The following is a 17,913-nucleotide window of genomic DNA, read 5'->3' as shown; positions in this document are numbered from 1 at the left end:
AAAAAACATGAATCCTCACTAATCCCCCAGGCTTGTCCAGGTGGGTGTAGGTGCGATGGAGTATGTAAAAATGTAAGTGTTGACAGACTGGACCCGATTCTTCCCATTCTGCTTTGCAGGGCCACTTTTACTCTGTGGTTATGTGAAAATGTATACTTTTTTATATCTCTATTTTTACTACCTTCCCTCTCTTTGTTACCATATTATAACAAAAATGAAACAAAAATGAACAGAGATATAAAAACATGGACAAAAACATTTCACCTCTCCAAAGAAGCTGTAGGGGAATAATGCTCCATAGCTGAAGTTGAATCCTAGTTTATGTTTTGTTGCATAACCTTTCCACCAGGTGGCGTTCATGCTGTGGCTGGTCCATGTGTCAGTCCAAGCAGGCTTAGGAAGCATCCACAGTGCAGGATGGCATGTGGTGCTTAACTATGAGCAACCATAACTGGTCAAAAAGCAAAGAGAAAAATCAGTAGAGTATGAAGATGTTTCATATTACAAAAAGTCCAACTTCACCCAACGTGTGCTGTGTGTGTTTTTGTGGCCTGTGTGTCCTACTTAAAATTATATAGATTCAATTTTTTTTCATACTGGCATTTGCACCTGCCTTTTTCTTAGCACACAATAGTAGTTGCAATCTAACTCTGATGGAAAATAAATCAGAGACATTATCATTACTTTTATTCATCATGCAGATAACTTAAAGTTTAACCAATGTTGAAATAAATGAAACCGCCTGTGAGGAGCAAACTTGGTAAAATAGAATATTTGTGATTTGTTCTGTGAATGATCCCATATACTGGCGGCTCCAGTTTAACTGATAAAACATCTTAAGATTGACTGTACTGCTGTACTGTGCCAAATTTAGTTCATTTCATAACAATTGCCAACTGTTTCTAAGGTGTGTTTAAATTCAAATGCAGCAGTCACATGTTCTTGGTTATTTTCTAAGCCTGGTGCAAATGCTAATGGTGAAATACTTTCACATGAAACTTCTGGGAACGTTTTGCATTTTCTCAGCCAAACCATTGTCCATTGTGATTTGTACCACACCTAACTACGCCACAGTTTTGATGGACTGGACCCAATTGGCATCACATTCCTGTGATGGCAAAACGTGTTCACTGACGTTCACTGTTTTCTTTGCTTTGCCATGTGGAAAATATGTTGTTTCGACAGTTTGGGCAAACATACATCATCAAAGTTTAATGCTGCCCATGACTTCTGCATCACAGCTTAGCATTTGCAGAATGAAAACAATTTCTCCTGACGCAGGTTCATTGGATTGTTGTTGTGTTTATGGTTTCTTCTCGAACAAACCTGAATCGCTGACGCTTTTGAGAATAGATTTGTGAAATTACATTTTATAAGATAATGAGACAGTTTTCGATTGCATGTCTTCAGTGCCTTTAATGAAAGCATCTTCATCATACAGCGATATACATAACACTTTAAATCGTAAAAAGAAAAAGCTGTAAAACATAGACCATGTATGATAAAATGAGATAATATGCGATATAATATAAAGTTTATATCACCTTGACAACTTAGTGTTTCTACTAAAGGTACATGTAAACTCACAAAACTCGTAACTTGTATGATAATATTATTAAATATAAATGAGAAATGTGACTGGTTAATCATTTAGGACATTATTCAAACATGATATATTTCATTACTGCCACAGTGTTTGACATAAATGTGACTGAGTCAGGTTTGGTGGTACAGTATCTGTTTTCCTGCTGTCAATTGTAAAATGCTTACATCTTGCAGGAAGTGTGATAAATAATCTTGGATAAAACTTTCAACTTACTGATCAGTTTAAATGTCAGTGATTAAGTGAAACTTCTATTAAGCACAAATATTATGCATGATGTGTCAAAGTTATAGTTGATTTCCAAAAGTCATTTAAATATGAATTAATGGTGATAACTCTTCTGTTTCAGTGGACAGGATGCTTTTCTTCATGGATGGGAATCATAGGGGCCTCACGCAGGTAAATAAGGAGCATTCCCTGGTAGGATCGGTGTTGCATTCAACCAGTAAGTGTGCTGTCATCCCATCTTTTACATCTGTCCAAATCACAATGGTGATCTTTACATTTGGTCTTTGATTTTTTATAGAGAACAAAGTCCTTTGTCATGCCAGTTTTTCTAAAGTAATTTCACATGGTCATCAGACACTACTGCCACCAATGCTGGTTTGACAGCAGACATGACAACAGCACCAGGCAGGAGGCAGTGATGACACTGATCTTGTGGCTTACTCCACTTGAGGCTTCTGTAATTGTTGAGAAAGCAAACAAGTCGTTGCTTTAACTAACACATATACCAGTCTTTAACAAACTACTATAAAATAGTACATTAAAATAATATATATTTGATAAGACACAAAATGACTTACGCGCGCCATCCACAAAAATTGCATTGACGTTGATGTTGAAGTCTGTGATGTTTGAGGCTGCATTGATCAAAACTTGCACAATGGCAGAGTTGTTGGGAACAGATCCAGATGCAAAATAAATTATCACCACATTGAAAATGGATCCATTACTGCAAAGAAAAAATTGCATTATTCATGGGCAATATTGGCCAACAAGATTAACAAGATTGTATCAACATAGCAACAGAAAATTACCTGAATGCAACAGCCTGTATGTCGCGAAATGAAGGGAATGATTTAGCGTAGAAAGGTGTGAGCTGCAGAAATACAACAAAACCAAGTTTAAGTACATTTATTTAATTGACCTATGTTCTTCATTTGTGCTTTGTGTTTTCATTATGGTATGTAATTTGTGCCGTGCAGCGACACTGACTGTGTGAAATCTCTCATTTATCTCATAAAAGGATTTCTACCACATATGAATCCACTGGGTGTTGGTAGAAAACACACCTAATTTTTTAACATGTGAATCAATGTGAAGGAGCATTATCATACAAATAAAAAGGAAAAGGTGGGATTCTGCAAAATACTATGACATAGTAGGTGTAAAATGGTTACTTTTGGTTAAGCTGCATGCTTTTTGTTATGTTTCACTCTGAGAGAGGTACTTACTGCATTCTTTATCCTGGCCGATCGATTTTTAAACCCTGGGGATGATGGATTCAGCAAGTCGCTCGTAAATGTCTCATCAGTTTTGAAAGTTAAATTCTTTCCTGTGACTGCCTCTGTTGTAGAAGCTGCAGTTGTTGGCGAACTCCCAGTTGTTGTATTTGACGCACCTCCTGCTGCTGTTGTAGTTGTACTTGACACACCTGCTGCTGTTGTTGTGGTGGTTGTAGTTGTATTTGACACACCTGCTGCTGCTGTTGTAGTTGTACTTGACGCACCTGCTGCTGTTGTTGTCGTGGTTGTAGTTGTATTTGACACACCTGCTGCTGTTGTTGTCGTGGTTGTAGTTGTATTTGACACACCTGCTGCAGCTGTTGTAGTTGTACTTGACGCACCTGCTGTTGTTGTCGTGGTTGTAGTTGTATTTGACGCACCTGCTGTTGTTGTTGTAGTTGTATTTGACGCACCTGCTGCTGTTGTTGCTGTTGTTGTATTTGACGCACCTCCTGCTGCTGTTGTTGTTGTAGTTGTATTTGACGCACCTCCTGCTGCTGTTGTTGTTGTAGTTGTATTTGACGCTCCTCCTGCTGTTGTTGCTGTTGTTGTATTTGACGCACCTCCTGCTGCTGTTGTTGCTGTTGTTGTTGTTGTAGTTGTATTTGACGCACCTCCTGCTGCTGTTGTTGCTGTTGTTGTTGTTGTAGTTGTATTTGACGCACCTCCTGCTGCTGTTGTTGCTGTTGTTGTTGTTGTAGTTGTATTTGACGCACCTCCTGCTGCTGTTGTTGCTGTTGTTGTTGTTGTAGTTGTATTTGACGCTCCTCCTGCTGTTGTTGCTGTTGTTGTATTTGACGCACCTCCTGCTGCTGTTGTTGCTGTTGTTGTTGTTGTAGTTGTATTTGACGCTCCTCCTGCTGCTGTTGTACTTGACGCACCTGCTGCTGTTGTTGCTGTTGTTGTATTTGACGCACCTCCTGCTGCTGTTGTTGCTGTTGTTGTACTTGACACACCTGCATCTGTTGTTGCTGTTGTTGTAGTTGTATTTGACGCTCCTCCTGCTGTTGTTGCTGTTGTTGTACTTGACACACCTGCTTCTGTTGTTGTTGTTGTAGTTGTATTTGACACACCTGCTTCTGTTGTTGCTGTAGTTGACGCGCTTGGTGTTGCTGCTGTTGTATTTGACGCGCTTGTTGCTGGACTTTCAGTTGTACTCTGGGCTGTAGCTGGTACAATAACTAGCTCTACGGCCACTATTTGTAAAGAGCAGAAGGAGATTGATGCATTAATTTTCTTTAGAGAAGTGTAAACACCTTTGCTTTAAATCATATGACTTACTTACCTGCAAGTATTAGCAGAGTTGATAGGATGCGTCCAAAACCCATTGTGGCAGTTCTTAAACCTACAATATTGACACTACAATGACTTTCTCCGAAATGTTAACATCAAGTAACACAACATTAACCAATATTGTCTGAATTACAGACTAAACGCTCACTGCTCAGAGCCAGATTTGAAGTCTTTCGCTCTAACTTGAAGTTTAATTACATACAGTACCAGTTGCCCTTGCTCATTAAATAACTAATACAATAAAAATATAGAAATTAAAAAGATGATCAATTTAAATTGCAGTAGCACTTTTTGTTCTGCACAAATCTGCGCTTTGCTGTCAGTGAGTCCTAGTTACATTTATTTTATCAGCAGCATCAAATTAAATATTGTTCAAAATTCTTTGTTGTCTTGGTGGAGAACATTTTATTATGTTTTATTAGGCAAGTAATTAGACTTATACCTGTGTATTGAGTGAGGTAAATTAATTTGCCTTAATTGGTTTAAATGTTCTAAAGACCTTGCAAAAAATAATTAAATAAATATAAATTAAATACAATTAAATAATGCTCTTTAGATAGTCAAACTTTCAGTGTAAAAATAAAACCAAATTATATCATTATATTACAATATATTGTAATATACCAAATGTACTTACCCAAGTGCCCTTTAGACTTGTAGTAGTTAGTGGAGGCTCCTCACGTACCCTACCTCGGTGCTTGTCTGATGCGATGCCACCTGTTCGCTGAGCTCTTATATAAATTGCTGCATAGTGAAAGAATGCGACCTGACAACAGTGAGTCAACCAGTGCATAAGGAAACCAAGAAAAAAAAACAGTCCAAACAACCGCAGATTCATCATCGATTTTAAGTTTCTGTCACTGGAAAAAAGCACAGAAAGCTGGGGCTTCTTCTGAAGTAAACTAACCGGATCTTGTTAGCTGTTACAAAACCATGAAACACTTTTCTCCAAAACATAACACTGACTTTTACTCAGACGATTTATGCAGAATTAAGTTATCATAGAAACTAATTAACTTTATTGAAATGGCAATAATTAGAAAAAAACTAATATAGTCATATTTTTACCATATTTTATAATCTTATTATGCAGCAGAAATATACAGTTGGTCAGAGTACATTGGAGTAACTGTATATTTTCTGTTCTGTTGCTCTATAAGCATTTCTCTTATAGCCAATAATGATATTGTGACTTTGTCTACACTACCACAAATGCAGAAAATAAAGGAAATAAGCATAAATAGTAACAAGGCACAGTATGTTGTGTCATACTGTGTATAGACATAAAATCTGTTTATTACTGTATTTATAAATAAATAATATGGGATATGGGAGCTATTTATAGAGAATCATTTAGAACTACTACAAATGGCTTTACAGCCATAAAACACTTGCCTATAATTGATAGTGCTATTACTGAAGACCAAGTTGCTTTGATAGTAACCCTCACCTCGCCTCTGCTGTTACAGCAGTTGTCTCTTATCTTCCATTTAATTTTTTCTTTATCTACATAATCTCTTCTTCTACTAATCTTCTCAGCAGTAAGAAGCGAGAAGTGCACTAAAATCTCCTGGTAGATGGCTGCATTTACTTTGAACTTGATTAAATGCAGTGGACCAACACCAGCAGATAACATGCCACCCCCACATCATCTGTAGAAATGTCTCCCTGAACTTCAAGTTACTTTGATTCTGTACCTCCACATTTTCCTCACTCCAGACCTTGATTTCAGGGTGAAATTTACAGAAGTAGTTCTTATTTTTTAGTCCAAATAAAAAGCTTCTGACATTTTCTCTGGTTCAGGAGCATCTTCATAGCAGAGATGTGATAGTTGTAGCACTTTTCCTGACTCCTGGTCTCACTCCACTCCTTGTGACACATCCCTGTGGATGATGTTAATGACAATTGTCAACATAGCAGTCTTCCTTATGATTGTGTATTCTGTAATGACCTTAAGAGAGAGACCTCTAGTACCTTTACTATAAAAATAGTAATTTCTGATGAAAAGATTTAAACATTTCTACACTAGATTTGTGATTTTCATAAGCTTTAAGTCATAATACTTGAAATTAAAACAAAATATTGTACTTTACATGTAATTAATCTAGAATACGAGTTTCCCTTTTTAAATTCTGTTTTAAAAAAAAGGTACTTTTTCACAATATTCAGATTAGCATTTTACTAATACACATTCATCCATACAAAGATACCATTTATATGTACTACTAGGATTCTGTTTTCAGACATTTTTACTTTTCTTTTTTTATCCAGTGTCCTAGCTTTTTCCAGTGCAGACCATGAACTCCAGAGACATGTGGGTGTGAGTATATATAGAAACAGAAAAATATACACAATGCAGACTTGGCGTCATTCCTGTAGGACTTGTTTCTTACTAAAAAAATAACATTCATCTCACTTTCGGATCTGCTTTTCTCACAGTGTGTACTCTGTGTCAAGTCCCCTTTATGGATAGTTATGTCCATAAATACCTGAACAGTGACACAGCTTTCATCATTTGGATTTGAAATTAAATTTAGATGTGGGTATTGGAGCCACTTTTAAGCACGGTGGTTCATAAATATTAAAGCAAACATGTGTAGGGCTTAATCAACTTGTGCATTTTATTATTTGCTTCATTGCAGTCAGCCTGGAACCCGTGGGCAGCACGAGATACTGGGTTTCTTAAATTTTACCTGGATTCAGGTCGTATGATTCATCACCCGCTAAAAAAAAAGTGTTGTGTCACAGTATGGTTTCGTAAGTAAATTTTTCAAAACATAAGGCTTTTATTTGAAATCATTAATTATTTATATTGTAATTCTTGGGAGAATATTAAAAATAAAATAATATGACAGACCCTTACAGCGTTATACAGTCAATGTAATGAATAAAGCTTTATAGAAGCTTTCTGTTTATTTTATGGTCAGACTGAGTCATACAGGTTGGTCTAGTGTTATAGTTTTCCAATTTTTTTGACAGACATTTGCGTCATAGATGGGTCATCACAGGTGTAATTAAAACAGATCTCTGCCAGTTTAACATTCTTTCATTCAACAATTTCAACAATGCTTTTTAAACTATAGACATCTGCCAAAAAAACGACTATTTTGATAGCTTAACAATGTACCTGGAAATAGATGTTTTTTTAGGTTGTGCCAACAATTCTTTTTCTGACAAGATGTTTCTGTCATTCACAGTTTAAAACTGTCTTGTTTTTTACCCTTTTAGCATCTTTAGAGCATCTTTTAATTTCTGAACATGGATGGTGAAGACCGGAACAATGTAATACGACAATTAAAAGTCACTTACATACGAAACATTTTACACTGTTGTTAGGCGTCCTTTCAGCTGTCAGTGACCCAGATGACCTGGTTTGCTCACCCGCTAACACTAATCCAAAGAACTATTTACAGTGCATCCAGAAAGTATTCAGTGCTTATCTTTTTGCATGTTCTGTAATGTTACAGCCTTATTCCAAAATAGATTACATTCATGTTTTTCCTCAAAAATCAACAAACAATAACCCATAATAACAACGTGAAGAAAGTAAATTTAGTCCAAAGAATTGTCTGCAGACCTCCAAGACAGGATTGTTTCGAGGCACAGATATGGGGAAGGGTACAGAAAATGTTCTGCAGCATTAAATGCCCTAAGGAGGATAATGGCCTCCATCATCTATAAATGAAAGAAGTTTGGAACCACCAGGACTCTTCCTAGACCGGGCCACCCGGCCTAACTGAGCGATAGAGAGGGAAGGGCCTTAGTCAGGGAGGTGACCAAGCATCCCATCAAGCCTCTTATAAAAAACCCTAATCTTTACATTTGGAAGACCTCCTGTAACTCAACCTAAGCCAAAGTTCTTAATAGTACGCAAAAAAATGTAATAACTTAGAGATAAAAATCTTTCATTTGTATTCAGCTTTTAAATCTGTCAAACATACAGACTGCGTACTGCTTCCTCACACTTCTAAGCATAAACAAAGCCATAAAAAAAGTTTTAAAATCAACCTTATCAATGACATAAAAAAAATAGTGACAAAAAAGCAAAAGGATTTATGCAGGTCAATTTTAGTTTTTGTAAAAAAGAAAAAATTTAAATAAAAAACAGAGCCACTGGTCCTTGAGCAGCCTGTCGAGAGCAGAATCATATATTAATTAGATAAGTCCCAAAGAAGAAAACACACATAAGATATAAAGTATGCATTCAGTATTAATACGACTTCACAATGAAATCAAAGATTTTTTAATGGTATAAAGTATAAGAAAACATTAAAACCAAGTAAAGCCTTTCTGCTTTCTGTGTCATGTGTGAGATCGAGGTGGGATCTTCGGCTGATACTTGATGTTTGGGAATAAACGTAATAATAAGGTATGTCATCTAATATTTCATAATATGATAGCTGAGAGTTTATCTGTGACATGGTTGAACTCAAATAGACTCCTCAGAATAAATTGTGTGTCTGTGTTACCAAACTGCATCATTGAACAGTGAATTATAAAAGTTTAAACAATAGCCAACTGTTGGCAAGGCATGAAAAAAACCCCAAAAACAAGATGAGTCACATATTTTTGTTGCTAAACATCATCTCAAACTAAATAGATAGGAAATTCAGAAGAAGGAACTGTGTGCATTTCTTGGCAGTGGTTATTTAAACATTGTTTTGATGTGGGCACATACACTGGCAAGAAAAAGTCTGGAAACACTTACACCATTTTTTTCTTATTATGTTTTGTTGGTTTTCTTCAGTCAAATGGCTGTAAAATAATCACAAAACACAATAAAAGTGAACAACAATTAATGTTTAAGTATATTAGAGCACAGAATTGTTAAACTTGTTAAATTTAACTTTCATCCAAAAAAACAAAAAACCCTTTTCAGCAGTATTCTACTGATTCTACTGATCGGTTTATACAGGTGTTGTGACTTTAGCAGCTAAGTTCTTCTTCAGATAATTTTTACCATCCAGGATGAATGCATGGGCTGCGGAGCTGCGAAATGAAGTAATCCCCAGTCAGTAGTTGACCAGAGGGAGTGGCATGTCTCTTCAGTGTGACGTGGTACCCATGCTGATTGAGAATGCAGGTCTCCCGCTCTTGCTTTGCCTAAGCATCCCCAAGTCATCATGTTTCCACTTCTATGCTTCATTTGATGGTGTTAGGCATCTAGCATCGTTTCACGAGCCCCATGGCCGGCTCTACTGTATGATCTTCATTTGTTTCTAAAGAAACTTGGATTCTTCAGTCCTTAAGACTTGGTTCTAGTTATCTGATGCACATTGTTTCTGCATGTTGACCCACTGCATCCTTTTCTTCTAACTTACCAACATTAGTACAGATTTTTTATCTTGGCAGCTGTGCCCATGCGGTTGACTGAACAGTTTCCTATACACAGTGTTTGTTCCTATAGTTTTCTCTCTTTTTGTTCAACAATGGAGCAGTGAGGCATCTGTTTCTCAAAGACACTTGTAAATACAGATCATTTTGGACTGATGTGCACTTGGGCCTTCCACAGCCTTTTTTGTTCTGAATGGATCCAGCTGAAGCATGTCCCTGGACAATAGTGTACACATTTTAAATACATCTATAAATTCTTGGCTGTATCTCATAGAGAATAAGCTTTCCACACGTTTTCTGTGTTTTGGTATTGATGTTTTATATTTTATTGTAAGATACCAGCGTTGTTTTGGTGCTTCCAAACTTTTTCTTGGCAGTTTATATCTGAAATAATTTATTAATAGTAGTATTAATTAAGTTCAGTCTCCCTCCACTCAAGAATGTGTTGTGTAGAATATATATGTTCATGTTGGTCACACGGAATGATGTATATGGATCAAGGTTTACGCATACTATATGGACACATCCAAGCATGATTTAACACAAACAAGCATATTCCAGTCTAATAAGAAACATAAGATATGGAGGATTATAAAATATGTTCCATCACACATATAATGCAAACAAAAAGTAGAATACATCTTGTATTGAGCTGTTAAACTTTAAAAATGGATACTTACTTTACGTAACATACATTTACATCAAATATTAGACCACAATATTATACATACTCAATGTGGTTTATTATTTAAAGAAGACTAATTTTAAATTATTCTAGATGAAGTGCAGTTTGGAGAAACTTGTGATTTTCTTAAATATTTCCAGTTTGTGTTACGTTCACTTACTTTTACTGTGTTTACTCCACTATGTTTAAGAGGGAAATATTACTTATCCAACTTTATTATTAACTTTTACTCCACTAACATTACCTACCAGTTTTAGTTACTTTGCAGGTGCACATTCTTAATACAAAATATAGATTCCGATAAGTGTGCGTGTTTTGCGAGCCAGATGCGCTGCAGCCAACAGGACTAGTGACGCCAAGAATGCAGCAGGTGTCAAAACTCCTGTCAGTCTGCGTGATAGAGCTACACCTGCTACACCTGCGGCACCACGCACCTGTAATGCACCTGTCATGCAGTAAGTGCGTGCTCGACTTATTGTTGTGCCAAAAGAAATAAACAAAAGCCAAGGGGGTTTTTAGATCACCTGTCTAAGTGCACAGAATGCAGGCTTGGGTCTTAAAGCTGTAGATTAATCAGATGTTAAAATCAACATTTTTTTGCCTTTGTCACTGTACAGTGGTATTAGAGTGAAATCACACTGTGTAGTTACAAGCTGTACTAGCTTTATCTGGATTTGTTGTCACTTGTGTTTACTCATTCTCACACAGAACCGCCGTGAAGAAATCCTCAGACAAAAAAGGTATTAACATGTACGCTGTAATCTACAATCTGACACTTTACTCTTGTAATTTGTTACACTAATCTCTAATAAAGGGTGAAATCCCTTCCATAGCATCCAAACCCACTCTTGGATCAAAGCCATCCAAATCTATAAGGCGCAAGCAGAGATCCCCAACTCCAGCAAAAGCATGTCAGCCTGAAACAGAGATGGAGGTCCCATCATGTGGTAAGAGAACAATTCCTTTTATCTACACTCTTTACACTTTGATGAATGTTGTGACAGTAAGGCTGAAGAATATTGTATTATCGTAAGCCGAAATTTATGTTGTTGTTTATTCTTGCCTGCTGTTCTCTTCTCTCTCCTCTTTCCACTCACCCCAACCAGTCGAGGCAGATGGCCGCCCACCCTGAGCCTGGTTCTGCTGGAGGTTTCTTCCTCTAAAGGGAGATTTTCCTCTCCACTGTCGCCTAGTGCTTGCTCAAGTGGGATTGTTGGGTTTTCTATATAATTCTGTATACAGTTGTATTTTGTTAGGTCTTAAACCTTAAACACTGTAAAGTGTCTTAAGATGACTTCTGTTGTGATTTGGCGCCTTACAAATAAAATTGAATTCAATATTTTCAAGGCAAGAACCAGATGGTGAAAAAGGAAAGAATGACAAGTGAGTGTTCAACTTTAATGGCAAATTAATTTCTCATTAATTTGAAGAAGAAAATGGCATTAAAGAGGAGGAATCATCCGGGATTGTTGTGATTCCTCCTCTCTCTCGCTCTCTCTTTACTTCTCTACAGGTATCCTCGGCCCCAGAGCTGTATATCACCAGAGTGCTACTGGTCCCACCAACCTGCTCAGTGTTTCTGTGGTTTGTTGTTGTTTTTTGTTGCCTGCTGTTCTTTCCTCTCACCCCAACCGGTCAAGGCAGATGGTCGCTCACCCTGAGCCTGGTTCTGCTGGAGGTTTCTTCCTCTAAAGGGAGTTCCTCTCCACTGTTGCCTAGTACTTCTCAAGTCGGGTTGTTGGGTTTTCTATATAATGCTGTTTACAGTTATGTTTTGTAAGGTCTTAAACAGTGTAAAGTGCATTGAGATGACTACTGTTGTGATTTGGCCCTATATAAATAAAACTGAATTGAATTTAAAAAGCATACTCACTTTTATGTAGAAACATTTATAGCTGTGAGCTGCCCCCTTCAGGCACATTTAGCACTACTGGCCACTGGATACCACTAGGGATATATCAATTATTTTCAGGTGTTCAGGACTTTGGCTGAGCCATTTAAGAATATTTAACATTTTTTTTACTTTACAGTTGATGTTGTATCACTAGTTGCTGATGCACCAGTTGCTGTTAGTGAACTACTTGTTTCTTTAGACTCTGCAGTGGTGGTTAAACCAGTTAACCCTCAATTTGTTGTTGACTCTGATGTTATTGATGCACCAGTTGGTGTTGTACCTGTTATTTTTGATAAAGTAGTTGCTGTTATTAAACCTCCACTTATTGCTAGCTGCTGTTGAGCCTGCAGTTGTAGTTGAACCGCCTGTTGATTCAAGGTTGTTGTTGACGTGTCAGTTGTTGTAGACCCTGCATTTGTCGTTGATGTATTCATGGACTACACAGCATCTTGTATAGCTCATAGGCTTACTGAGCCTTTTTGTGCAGTGCTGTTGAGTCCTTTGTCCAGTTTGTTGTCCAAGTACACTATGAGGTATTTGTTTGGATACAACCTACACCTCCTCACCCTTTATAGAGAGAGGGTTGACAGGACTTCCACATTTTCTGTCAGCAGGACCTTTTGTTTAACTGATGTTGAGTTGAAGAAGGTTTAGTCCACACCAGTAAACAAAACTGTCTACCACCTCCTGGTACTCTGCAATGTCTCCACCCTGAATACATCCTACAAACTGCAGAGTGATCAGAGAACTTCTGAAGATGACAGGACTCTGAGTTGTACCTGCAGCCTGTGGTAAACAGGGTGAAGAGAAAGGGGGACAGAACTGTTCTCTGTGGAGCACCTGGGATAAAGATGCATGGTCCGTGGTCCATGATCTATGTAATCAGGCGAGCGTCAACCTGCATGTCTTTTCATTTCTCACCCAGCAGTGCAGGCCGGATGGTGTTGAATGCACTCTAGAAATCAAAAAACATGATCCTCACTAATCCCCCGGGCTTGTCCAGGTGGGTGTAGGTGCGATGGAGTATGTAAAAGTGTAAGTGTTGATAGACTGGACCCGATTCTTCCCATTCTGCTTTGCAGGGCCACTTTTACTCTGTGGTTATGTGAAAATTTATACTTTTCTTATGTCTCTATTTTTACTACCTTCCCTCTCTTTGGTACCATTTTATAACAAAAATGAACAGAGATATAAAAATATGGACAAACTAAACTTTCGAAGTCACAAAAACTGAAACATTTCACCTCTCCAAAGAAGCTGTGGGGAATAACGCTCCATAGCTGAAGTTGAATCATATATTTTGTTACATAAGATTTCCACCAGGTGGCGTTGATGTTGTGGCTGATTTGTGGTGTCAGCCCATGCAGGCTTAAGAAACATCCACAGAGAAGGATGTCATGTGGTGCGTAACCATGAACAGCCATAGCTGGTCAAAAAGCAAAGAGAAAAATTAATAGAATGTGTTGATGTTTCTTATCACGTAAAGTCCAACTTCACCCAACATGTGCTGTATCTGTATTTTTGGCCTGTGTGTCCTACTTAAAATGATGTAGACTTTTTTTTTTTTCATACTGGCATTTGCACCTGCCCTTTTCTTAGCACACAATAGTAGTTGCAATCTAACTCTGATGGAAAATAAATCAAAGACATTATCATTACTTTTATTCATCATGCAGATAGGTTGATGTTTAAGAAATGTTGAAATAAATGGAACCGCCTGTGAGGAGCAAACTTGGTAAAATAGAATATTTGTGATTTGTTCTGTAAATGATCCCATATACTGGCGGCTCCAGTTTAACTGATAAAACATCTTAAGATTGACTGTACTGCTGTAATGTGCCAAGTTTAGTTCATTTCATAACAATTGTCAACGGTTTGTTGTGGTGTGTTTAAATTCAAATGCAGCAGTCACATATTCTTGGTTATTCTCTAAGTCTGGTGCAAAGGCTAATGGTGAAATACTTTGACATGAAACTTCTGGGAACCTTTTGCATTTTCTCAGCCAAACCATTGTCCATTGTGATTTGTACCACACCTAACAACGCTACAGTTTTGACAGACTGGACATGTTCACTGTTTTCTTTGCTTTGCCATGTGGAAAATATGTTGTTTCAACAGTTTGGGCAAACATACATCATCAAAGTTTAATGCTGCCCGTGACTACTTCTGCATCACGGCTTGCATTTGTAGAATGTAAACGATTTCTCCTGACGCAGGTTCATTGGAAATTACATTTTATGAGATAATGAGACAGTTTTCGATTGCATGTCTTCAGTGCCTTTAATGAAAGCATCTTCATCATACAGCGATATACATAACACTTTAAATCGTAAAAAGAAAAAGCTGTAATACATAGACCATGTATGATAAAATGCGATAATATGCGATATAATATAAAGTTTGCATCTTGATCACCTTGACAACTTAGTGTTTCTACTAAAGGTACATGTAAACTCACAAAACTCGTAACTTGTATGATAATATTATTAAATATAAATGAGAAATGTGACTGGTTAATCATTTAGGACATTATTCAAACATGATATATTTCATTACTGCCACAGTATTTGACATAAATGTGACAGGGCTGGTGGAAAAGAGTACAGTATCTGTTTTCCTGCTGTCAATTGTAAAATGCTTACATCTTGCAGGAAGTGCGATAAATAATCTTGGATAAAACTTTCAACTTACTGATCAGTTTAAATGTCAGTGATTAAGTGAAACTTCTATTAAGCAGAAATATTATGCATGATGTGTCAAAGTTATGGTTGATTTCCAAAAGTCATTTAAATATGAATTAATGGTGATAACTCTTCTGTTTCAGTGGACGGGATGCTTTTCTTCATGGATGGGATTCATAGGGGCCTCACGCGGAGAAATAAGGAGCATTCCCTGGCAGGATCGGTGTTGCATTTAACCAGTAAGCGTGCTGTCATCCCATCTTTTACATCTGTCCAAATCACAATGGTGATCTTTACATTTCGTCTTTGATTTTTAGAGAGAACAAAGACCTTTGTCATGCCAGTTTTTCTAAAGTAATTTCACATGGTCATCAGACACTACTGCCACCAATGCTGGTTTGACAGCAGACATGACAGCAGCACCAGGCAGGAGGCAGTGATGACACTGATCTTGTGGCTTACTCCACTTGAGGCTTCTGTAATTGTTAAGAAAGCAAACAAGTCGTTGCTTTAACTAACACATATACCAGTCTTTAACAAACTACTATAAAATAGTATATTAAAATAATATATATTTGATAAGACACAAAATTACTTACGCACGCCATCCACAAAAATTGCATTGACGTTGATGTTGAAGTCTGTGATGTTTGAGGCTGCATTGATCAAAACTTGCACAATCGCAGAGTTGTTGGGAACAGATCCAGATGCAAAATAAATTATCACCACATTGAAAATGGATCCATTACTGCAAAGAATAAATTGCATTATTCATGGGCAATATTGGCCAACAAGATTAACAAGATTGTATCAACATAGCAACAGAAAATTACCTGAATGCAACAGCCTGTATGTCACGAAATGAAGGGAATGATTTAGCGTAGAAAGGTGTGAGCTGCAGAAATACAAAACCAAGTTTAAGTACATTTATTTAATTGACCTATGTTCTTCATTTGTGCTTTGTGTTTTTATTATGGTATGTAATTTGTACCATGCAGCGACACTGACTGTGTGAAATCTCTCATTTATCTCATAAAAGGATTTCTACCACATATGAGTCCACTGGGTAGAAAACACACACCTAATTGTTTAACATGTGAATCAATTTGAAGGAGCATGATCATACAAATAAAAAGGAAAAGGTGGGATTCTGCAAAATACTATGATATAGTAGGTGTAAAATGGTTACTTTTGGTTAAGCTGCATGCTTTTTGTTATGTTTCATTCTGAGAGAGGTACTTACTGCATTCTTTATCCTGGCCGATCGATTTTGAAACCCTGGGGATGATGGATTCAGCAAGTCGCTCGTAAATGTCTCATTAGTTTTGAAAGTTAAAATCTTTCCTGTGACTGCCTCTGTTGTAGAAGCTGCAGTTGTTGGCGAACTCCCAGTTGTTGTACTTGACGTGCCTCCTGCTGCTGTTGTTGTATTTGACGCACCTCCTGCTGCTGTTGTTGTATTTGACGTGCCTGTTGTTGCTGCTGTTGTATTTGACGTGCCTGTTGTTGCTGCTGTTGTATTTGACGTGCCTGTTGTTGCTGGACTTTCAGTTGTATTCTGGGCTGTAGCTGGTACAATAACTAGCTCTATGGCCACTATTTGTAAAGAGCAGAAGGAGATTGATGCATTAATTTTCTTCAGAGAAGTGTAAACACCTTTGCTTTAAGTCACATGACTTACTTACCTGCAAGTATTAGCAGAGTTGATAGGATGCGTCCAAAACCCATTGTGTCTGTTCTCAACCTACAATATTGACAGTACAATGACTTTCTCAGAAATGTTAACAGCAAGTAACACATTGAAATTAAATTAGATTTTTCAGTGTGAACATACTTAACCAAAATTAACATAATTTGCTGTTTTATAGTTTCTATTATTTACAGACATAACCTTAAGAAAGAAAATAAGGTGTGAAGTAATGGTTATTACCTAGTTAAAGACAGTAAATTGAAGCTTGTACCTCCATGAACATATGGCAATGAAGGTAGCTGCTCATATTATGTATACAGTAAAATGTGTGCAACAGACAATAGATGCCAGTATAAGGTACACAAGTTGTACTACTCTGCGAGGCCATTGTTTCTAATGGGAGTTTGGCTTAATACAATATAAGTGTATCTGAATGTGTACAGTTACAGTGTTACTTGAAAAGTTAACATTAATCAATATTGACTGAATTACAGACTAAACGCTACACGCTCACTGCTCAGAGCCAGATTTGAAGGAGTAATCGCTCTAACTTGAAGTTTAATTACATACAGTACCAGCTGCCCTTGCTCATTAAATAACTAATACAATAAAAATATAGAAATTAAAAAGATGATCAATTTAAAAATTGCAGTAGCACTTTTTGTTCTGCACAAATCTGCGCTTTGCTATCAGTGAGTCCTAGTTACATTTATTTTATCAGTAGCATTATATTAAAAATTGTTCAAAATTCTTTGTTGTTTTGGTGGAGAACATTTTATTATGTTTTATTAGTAATTAGACTTATACCTGTGTATTGAGAGAGGTAAATTAATTTGCCTTAATTGGTTTAAATGTTCTAAAGACCTTGCAAAAAAAAAAATTAAATAAATATAAATTAAATACAATTAAATAATGCTCTTTAGATAATCAAACTTTCAGTGTAAAAAATAAAACCAAATTATATCATTATATTACAATGTCAAGACCAAATGTACTTACCCAAATGCCCTTTAGACTTGTAGTAGTTAGTGGAGGCTCCTCACGTACCCTACCTCAGTACTCGTCTGATGCGATGCCACCTGTTTGCTGAGCTCTTATATAATTTGCTGCATAGTGAAAGAATGTGACCTGACAACAGTGAGTCAACCAGTGCAGAAGAAAACCAAGAAAAACAATAGTCCAAACAACCACAGATTCAACATAACACAGATCAATTTCAAGTTTC

The 17,913-nt window shown here is 36.9% G+C and overlaps 2 protein-coding genes and 3 long non-coding RNA genes across 9 annotated transcripts; 2 read left to right on the top strand and 3 right to left on the bottom strand.

The window, feature by feature from the left end:
* Window positions 1-1,389: 1,389 nt before the first annotated feature.
* LOC113157348 (cell wall protein DAN4-like) lies at window positions 1,390-3,657 on the bottom strand (the record flags this gene model as incomplete). The annotated part of the gene is made up of 4 exons (XM_026352793.1): window positions 1,390-2,286; window positions 2,410-2,558; window positions 2,644-2,705; window positions 3,061-3,657. Coding segments are annotated over 4 exons (906 nt in total), but the record flags the coding sequence as incomplete, so codon positions are not given.
* Window positions 3,658-4,174: 517 nt separating this feature from the next.
* On the bottom strand, window positions 4,175-5,147 carry LOC113157350. Its single transcript, XR_003298446.1, has 3 exons — window positions 5,042-5,147; window positions 4,397-4,456; window positions 4,175-4,307 (listed from the first exon to the last, which is right to left on the bottom strand). It is a non-coding gene; the product is annotated as an uncharacterized LOC113157350 (long non-coding RNA).
* Window positions 5,148-6,573: 1,426 nt separating this feature from the next.
* On the top strand, window positions 6,574-10,828 carry LOC117153101. 3 transcript variants are annotated; one of them, XR_004463540.1, is made up of 3 exons: window positions 6,574-6,718; window positions 7,047-8,773; window positions 10,750-10,828. It is a non-coding gene; the product is annotated as an uncharacterized LOC117153101 (long non-coding RNA). The 3 variants fall into 3 exon arrangements; XR_004463539.1 differs by having other exon boundaries at window positions 6,574-6,724; XR_004463541.1 differs by lacking the exon at window positions 6,574-6,718 and adding an exon at window positions 6,742-6,943.
* Window positions 10,829-10,850: 22 nt separating this feature from the next.
* On the top strand, window positions 10,851-12,061 carry LOC113157352. 3 transcript variants are annotated; one of them, XR_003298448.2, is made up of 4 exons: window positions 10,851-11,163; window positions 11,257-11,370; window positions 11,771-11,806; window positions 11,937-12,061. It is a non-coding gene; the product is annotated as an uncharacterized LOC113157352 (long non-coding RNA). The 3 variants fall into 3 exon arrangements; XR_003298450.2 differs by lacking the exons at window positions 11,771-11,806; window positions 11,937-12,061 and adding an exon at window positions 11,539-11,577 and having other exon boundaries at window positions 10,853-11,163; XR_003298449.2 differs by lacking the exons at window positions 11,771-11,806; window positions 11,937-12,061 and adding an exon at window positions 11,530-11,567 and having other exon boundaries at window positions 10,854-11,163.
* Window positions 12,062-14,571: 2,510 nt separating this feature from the next.
* On the bottom strand, window positions 14,572-17,754 carry LOC113157347 (A-agglutinin anchorage subunit-like). The gene is made up of 6 exons (XM_026352791.1): window positions 17,688-17,754; window positions 16,684-16,742; window positions 16,242-16,594; window positions 15,832-15,893; window positions 15,598-15,746; window positions 14,572-15,474 (listed from the first exon to the last, which is right to left on the bottom strand). Exons 2-6 carry the CDS (start codon window positions 16,724-16,726, stop codon window positions 15,377-15,379), a joined length of 705 nt encoding a protein of 234 aa, XP_026208576.1. The 5' UTR covers window positions 16,727-16,742; window positions 17,688-17,754; the 3' UTR covers window positions 14,572-15,376.
* Between the last annotated feature and the right edge of the window lie 159 nt (window positions 17,755-17,913).

Source organism: Anabas testudineus, chromosome 18 (genome assembly GCF_900324465.2).
Source record: "Anabas testudineus chromosome 18, fAnaTes1.2, whole genome shotgun sequence".
Lineage (NCBI taxonomy): Eukaryota > Metazoa > Chordata > Actinopteri > Anabantiformes > Anabantidae > Anabas > Anabas testudineus.
Note: the sequence above shows the minus strand (reverse complement) of the source record. Positions and strands in the feature narration are given on the sequence as shown.

What these genes read in the sequence shown, in the direction of transcription:
- LOC113157347 (XM_026352791.1), bottom strand. Translation starts at nt 16,726, where the DNA reads ATGGGTTTTGGACGCATCCTATCAACTCTGCTAATACTTGCAG. An exon ending in AACTCTGCTAATACTTGCAG is followed by an intron (nt 16,595 to 16,683) that starts GTAAGTAAGTCA and finishes CTTTACAAATAG; the next exon opens with TGGCCATAGAGCTAGTTATT. An exon ending in ATACAGGCTGTTGCATTCAG is followed by an intron (nt 15,747 to 15,831) that starts GTAATTTTCTGT and finishes TATTCTTTGCAG; the next exon opens with TAATGGATCCATTTTCAATG.